We start from the raw sequence: 6,541 nt of genomic DNA, 5'->3' as shown, positions 1-6,541 counted from the left end.
CATCATCATCAATCCTTTTCATGCCAAATGGCACATATGGCCTTCACAGAGCTTTTTCACTCTCGATTGGTTGCTGCTGTCTGCACCTCCTCCCACGACCTCCGACCTGCCTCTTGCCTTTCTTTCTCTACTGTACGTCTCCAAGTGGTTTCTGGTCTTCCCCTTCTCCTTTTCCCTTCTGGCGCAATATGACCAATCATTTTCCATCTACGAGACATCACTTCCGCACTCAGTGGCTTCATGCCTGCCCTTTCCAGTAGCTCTTTGGTGCTGACATGGTTTTACCATCGGATTCGGAGGATCCTTCGCAGGCACCTATTATGGGATACATTCACTGCTTTATCATCTCCTTTGTTCATCTTCCATGTCTCAGATCCATAGAGTAACACTGGTACTACTAGAGTTTTATACAGCCTCAGTTTTGTTTTCCCCAAGATGTTATTAGAGATCCAGATCTTCTTTAGTTTGTTAAAGGCATCTCTGGCTTTTGATAACCTGTTTTTCAAACTAGTCCTTCATACCACCACCCTCTGTACAAACTTTGGCCCCCCAAGTACACGAACTCATCGACATCTTCAATACCCTGTCCTTTTATTATGATCTTTTCTTTGTTCTTTGCATTGATCCTCATCGCTTTTGTCTTTTCTTTGTTGATTTCGAGTCCCACCCGTCTGGCTTCTTCATCCAGCCTTGTTGTTTTATCCTGAATCTGCTGCTTGGTAGATGAGAGCAGGACTATATCGTCCGCAAAGTCCAAGTCATCCAGTTTTGAAGTAAACTTCCATCTAATACCATTTTCACCACCGCCAACTACTGTTCGCATTACCCAATAACAATCAAGAACAAAAATCCCGACATATTACATCCTTGTTTTACACCAGTTTTAATGTCAAACCACTCACATGTTTCCCCATGTGCTACAGCACACTTGAAGTCGTCATAAAATACTCTTACCATTTTCACGATCTTCTTCGGGATTCCATACTTGGCCATTATTACCTACAGACTTTCTCGGTGGATATAGAGTCAAAAGCTTTTTCAAAGTCTACAAAGTTTAAGTACAAGGTTGCCTGCCATTCGTTGACCTGTTCAATTATGTTCCGCAGATGAAGCTCCAACCATTTTCACAGCATTACCGCAGTAGGGTAGACTAGAACGGAACATATGCGAACCATGCGAGTAATCCACCCAATAAATCCCACCCATCCCACCCCAGGGGAGGACCCCTAACCCTGTAGGAGACGGGACCTCCATTTATTCGTCCACATCTGAAAAGACTAGAATATCTAACCAGTTCTTGATGTTAGAGAAAGGTAACATATTCTTCTCAATTATTTTAAGACCTTGAGTGGTGGTCCGACCGGGGTCTTGAACCCTCGACCTTCCGCACAACATTCCAGCGCTCTATCCATTGATCTGATTTGTTGTTGCCCTCCCCTCTCTATAGCCTGCCTGTTCCTTCCTCAACCTTTTGTCCACTCCATTTCCTACTAACAGCTGCAGGTGAAGAAGAGACAAAAGAGTTCAAGTTTATCTCTTCAAGTTTGTCTTCTAAAATAATCAAAAACGCAAATTTACTTCTGAATTTAACTCACAATAAAATAGTTAAAAAATTTCCTAAAAATTTCCTAAAACATTAATAAGTTAATGTTAATTAACATTAATAAATTAATGTTAGTTTGTTTTCATTTTGGCCATCCATCTGTCGATAATTTATCCAACTTTCCATTCTCAGAACGATTAAAGTCCTTCGACACAAATCTCGGTAGTTTTTTTGTATGTAATTCAGTACTTGCCAAACCAACTTCCATAAATACAGGAAACGAGATAATTTATACCAATACATTGTGGTTCCAGAATTAAGGTAAAACGCGATAAAAAGACGGATGCTCAGATACCTGAGTATTAACTACCTGCCCGGCCTAATGGCGCTGCGCGTTTGTGACGTCACGAAATTTTGACCCCTTAGAGCCATTAGGACAAACAAACAGGCTTCTCGAGTAAAAGAATATGGGCGATGATGCGCCCATCTGTAGTTCAAACGCCTCTAAAGCTCGTATTCTAAATTAAAACGATAGTGTTCCTGGCTCAAAGTTCGAGCAAGACCAAGAGAACTATACAAACACACAATTGAAGCGTTGGTTAAAGTGTAGAGGCTTGAAATTAAGCGGAAAACGAGCAGACCTCATCGCACGTGTTCGTGACTGCCTCAAGTCGGGAAAACATTATGTACTTGATTCAAGTATAGATGATGGGAAATGGCTTCAGGCGAAGATACTAAAGGAAAGTAAAGTCCATCTCGTGAAACTTAAGGATCTAACAGTTCAATGTAAAAAGGGGGTTGACAGGCCTACACGACTCTCCAGCGCGGGTTTAGAATAGCCAATTCAAAGTTTGGCCCTCACGAGTAAGTCTTTGAGCGATCGCCCTATTTTTTAAGACACGAGTGGTGGATTTTTGTATAGTTCGCTCAATACTGGTTGTGTTTCTATTAAATGCCAGTGTCTCATGAGAATTTGCTTTAGGTTTGGCACTGGTGGTTGGTATTGCGTAATAAAAGGCAAGATTCGTTGGTTCGTCTTCGGTTTCTGTTGAAGAGCTAGTTTCCTGTTTTTGAAATTCACCTCTGAGAGGGTTGTATTAATGAGGGCCTCTGGGTAGCCTCTCTTTAGTAAATGCGCTTTGAAATTTGCAATTTTCTCCTCGAATATTGTTTGAGAGGAGTTTGTTCTGAGAAGTCTAAGGGCCTCTCCTTTTATGAAGCCTTTCTTAACTCCTTGTGGGTGACAGGAACTACAGTGTGCTTACTGAAATGTCTCAGTTTGTTTAAAATGAGTACGCACATCAAGGATTGCGTCCTTTTCGAATCGTTCGCCTTTGTAGATGTAAGTGTCCAGGAATGTTGTTTCCTTATCGGAAATTTCAGCCGTAAATTTTATTGTTGGGTGATCATTGTTTGCTTTTTCAATGAAATGTTCTATTGTTGCTTTGTTTGTACTCCATAGCGAGAAGATGTCGTCTACGTAACGTTTCCAAACAAGCGGTTTGAAAAGGCTTTTGTCAAGGATTTTCGTGTACAGCACAAATATAAGTATTGTAGTTAACACTATCAACTGAGAAATTCTTTCTAGAACACGCATTAACCCGGCATTGACAAAGTTCCAAGTCATGCTTCGGCTTTGGGAACGGTATGAAGCCTTTCGGACCGTTTTTAAGCATTTCTTTAAGCGAATCTGGCAATCTTTCTGGATATCTTGAGTCATTTTTACATGTACCCTAACAGCAATGCCTAGATGCAACCATTTTAGAAAGTTAGAGCATTTTTTTGAGCGAAAATAGTCTTGCTTCTGACACGTTTCGTATACAAGTCCTTGTAAAGACTCCGAGTGTTTGTCCTAAACCAGCGGGGGGTCCAAAGATGACATATCTATTTTTAGACCTGGCGCGCAGCGCCATTCTAGCTTAGAATCGGCAATTTACTATTTTGATGACCCGCCTCTCTTTTCTCTCAAAACGACTTAAGTCCTTTCACAGTAGTTTTTCCAGGTTTTTTTTTTCGTAATTGAGGGTTGTGTGGGGTTAACCGTTAGCCATAAAACGGCCAAAGATTCAACCACCAGGCGCAAAAACTGACAAACTTAAATGACAACAATGGAAAGATATTAACCGTTAGCCATAAAATGGTGTAGATTTTATCCGCTGGCCCATTGAGATCCCCCACCCCCCCCCCCCCCACCCCCGTAATCAACCTCGTTCCCAGGGCCTTTTCCCGCCCCACCCCCAGCTAAGGGAAAAGGCCCTGGGAACGAGGTTGCCGCAATTGGTGTCCATTTGCCGAACAAAGCAAGGTTTGGTCCGAAGTGGAAGATTCGGAGATTCTTTGTGAAACTTCAGTAAACAATTCCAAAATGTTTTTCGGATGAAGTTTAGTTCATTTAAACAGGATAGTTGACTGCTTGAAATCGTCAGTAACTGTTTCATCCATTCTGAATTCCGCTAGCTTTTTAAGTGCATGCCGGCACTACTTACATGGGGTCAGAAATCTATAAAAGAATGTTTTTTTTCATTGAAACGCACACCTTAGCGTAATAACGTTATAAAAAGAAAATTAAGAAAAATAAGCCAAGTATTGGATTAATCTAATTTTTCGTTGGACAGGGTGATTAATAAGAGGAAAAAAAAAAAGAACGTTGAATGGAAAAGGTTGTACGTAAACCATTCTTGAATCAACTCAAATCAGTTTTTTGTCACGTGTTTTGGGAGCATTAAGATCACGAGGGTGTGTTTGTTAAGCTTATTAACCTCTATATGAGCTTTTCCTATTTAATATTTGTTTTATGCATCGCAATTAGATGTAAACAATATACAAAGTAATGCATTTATACAGCAATTAAACGAGCAGAGCTGCTGTTTTGATATATCATGCGGTGGTTTAGATAAAAAAAGTAAGACAATGAAAGGAAACGAATGACGCAGACGAAACGCTAATTTATAACAACATCTGAAGACAAACTTAACAACTCAGAAAAACATCATGTTCTAAGGCTAGGGGCAGAAACGAAAATGCAGTTAGCTCTCACACATAACAAACAGATGGAAGATTCCTTTCGTAGATGACAACACAGAAGTTCAAAGAGCGACCGAGAAGATGAATTCGGAAACTCTTTGCGGTGGCATATTCACATTATAAAGTCAGAGGGTCCCCTATACTTTTTAGGTGAGGTGTGATTGGGCGATATTTTTTCTTCGTGAATCGTAGTTTGATTTTTTTTCATTCGTGAATCATGATTAAGATGATATAAGATCTTTTATTACACGACTCGGGCAGTCAGGGGGCCAATAACTAAAATCAAACAATCAAAATGCTCTATTGCCGGTCAATATTTTCTCAGTATTGGACCGGGCATTGTCCCGAATGATCCCGAATGATACCGCACTTGTGTCCCTTTGAACTTCAGTCGTATAATAAATCTCTTATTAACCAAGCTTGCTCGGGACCGTACTGGAAGAATATCGGCCCTCGGTCTTTTTTGTACCGGACCGAGCGCAGCGAGGTCCGTACTGTCAAGACCTCGGGCCGACATTCTCCCAGTACGGCCCTCGGGCTTGGTTAATAAGATATATTTCATGTCCACGTGAACGAATCTTTTTATTTAAACGTGACCCGTAAATCAAGAGCTGATTTTAACGTCTTTCGTGAACCCCTTTGTTTTGCGCGATGAATTTCCGGCTAATGAGCTTAACAAACACCTTCCTATGATATCTTCATGCACGTGCAAAAAAACTGATCACTTAAGTTCATTTAAGATTGATTCACGAGCACTCTTTTCCCCTCTACATTCTTTTTTAATGTTGAGGGGAAAAGAGTGCTCATAAATCAATTTTCTTTCCCGGCTTTATTAATCACCCGTACTGATGGATTAGTGCTGTTCAACGGAAAATTAGATTAATACAATACTTGGTTTGTTTTCCTTCTTCGTCTTTCTATAACGTTATTACAATCAGGTGTGCTTTTACATGAAAAAAAAAAAAAAACTCTTGTTTTAAATTTCTGACCCCACGTAGGTAAAGCCAAAGCAAAAGTAGTTAATTAAGGTTTCTTTTGCTAATGCTGCAATCCGATTGGTTAAAATCTTTCACGTGGTACAAAATACAGGTTCCTGATTGGCTACAGTACAACCAAGCGACCTTAAGCACTGGTGAAGTCATACTGTAAATATTTTATGATGTATGATATTAGTAAAGCAATGATCCTTGCAGCTGAGCTGCAATTTACGCTAAGCAGACTTTTTCAGGTTTCCTAAGTGTGATTGCTCAAATTGCGACTCACCTGAATTGAAATGATGTAGAATGTGTGACCGTGCATGATATATCACTTTGCTTAACGTACAGAGCCTGACCATGCGAAAGATATGCAAATAAATCTGATTGCCGGATGACGATTTGTACTTCCTTTGAATTTGGTGTAAAGTGGGGTGGAATGGGGGTCAGTATCCTATACTTTTCCAAATTCAACAGTCAGAGCCAATCAGAATTTGGGCAAATAGGGTTTCTGATGATCCGCATTATAGATCCTCGTAACTTTGAAGCTTTTTGTGATACAAACTTAATCCATTTTCCAATTTTTTTACGGCGCTTCCTTATTTCATTTTAATTTTGAGTTCGTGTTATTCTATATCACATTTTTTTTTGAAGTCTTCAGTCTATATGGTGTTTGAGATTGTTGCTTGAGGCCCGTGACACATAACGAATTGAGTTGCTTAGCCGCGCCGTCGAGGTCCACATGACACTAAAAAGCAAACTTAGGCCGACCGACCAAGTTTTCTCAACAAAGAATGCTGGTTAGAACCCAACACATATACTCTTAATTTTTTCCAAAGATATGCGCAATTCGAAATTTTTTCTTCAGCCAAATTCGGATCCAAAAATTTATTTATTCCCACTCTGCTTCCTCCTTGAAATGAGATTTACCGGAAGTTGCGTTTTCAGGTTTTCCCAGCATGCAGTATTGCCGGAAGTTCTGTATTCTTCCGCGCACGCG

At 40.2% G+C, this 6,541-nt stretch overlaps 3 protein-coding genes across 3 annotated transcripts in view; 2 read left to right on the top strand and 1 right to left on the bottom strand.

The window, feature by feature from the left end:
• LOC148716134 (uncharacterized) overlaps window positions 1-167 on the top strand; it is a 3,291-nt gene extending 3,124 nt beyond the window's left edge. The window contains exon 3 of the mRNA XM_088745687.1: window positions 1-167. This exon is cut by the window's left edge and continues 769 nt beyond it. The gene's annotated coding sequence lies outside the window, so the exon portion shown is untranslated.
• Window positions 1-6,541, top strand: part of LOC111330215 (N-terminal Xaa-Pro-Lys N-methyltransferase 1-B) — a 191,480-nt gene that overhangs the window by 11,961 nt on the left and 172,978 nt on the right. The window lies entirely within an intron of this gene.
• LOC148716133 (uncharacterized) lies at window positions 503-993 on the bottom strand. The gene is made up of 2 exons (XM_088745686.1): window positions 903-993; window positions 503-813 (listed from the first exon to the last, which is right to left on the bottom strand). The coding sequence occupies exons 1-2, from the start codon at window positions 991-993 to the stop codon at window positions 503-505; spliced, it is 402 nt and encodes a 133-aa protein (XP_088601812.1).

Source organism: Stylophora pistillata, chromosome 14 (assembly GCF_964205215.1).
Source record: "Stylophora pistillata chromosome 14, jaStyPist1.2, whole genome shotgun sequence".
NCBI classification, from domain to species: Eukaryota; Metazoa; Cnidaria; class Anthozoa; order Scleractinia; family Pocilloporidae; genus Stylophora; species Stylophora pistillata.
The sequence above is the reverse complement of the archived record's forward strand: the minus strand, read 5'-3'. Positions and strand labels throughout refer to the sequence as shown.

Coding starts and splice junctions, on each gene's coding strand:
- LOC148716133 (XM_088745686.1), bottom strand. CDS start 993: ATGGCCAAGTATGGAATCCCGAAGAAGATCGTGAAAATGGTAAGAGTA. Junction 814..902: donor TGTAGCACATGGGGAAACAT/GTGAGTGGTTTG, acceptor TAATGCGAACAG/TAGTTGGCGGTGGTGAAAAT.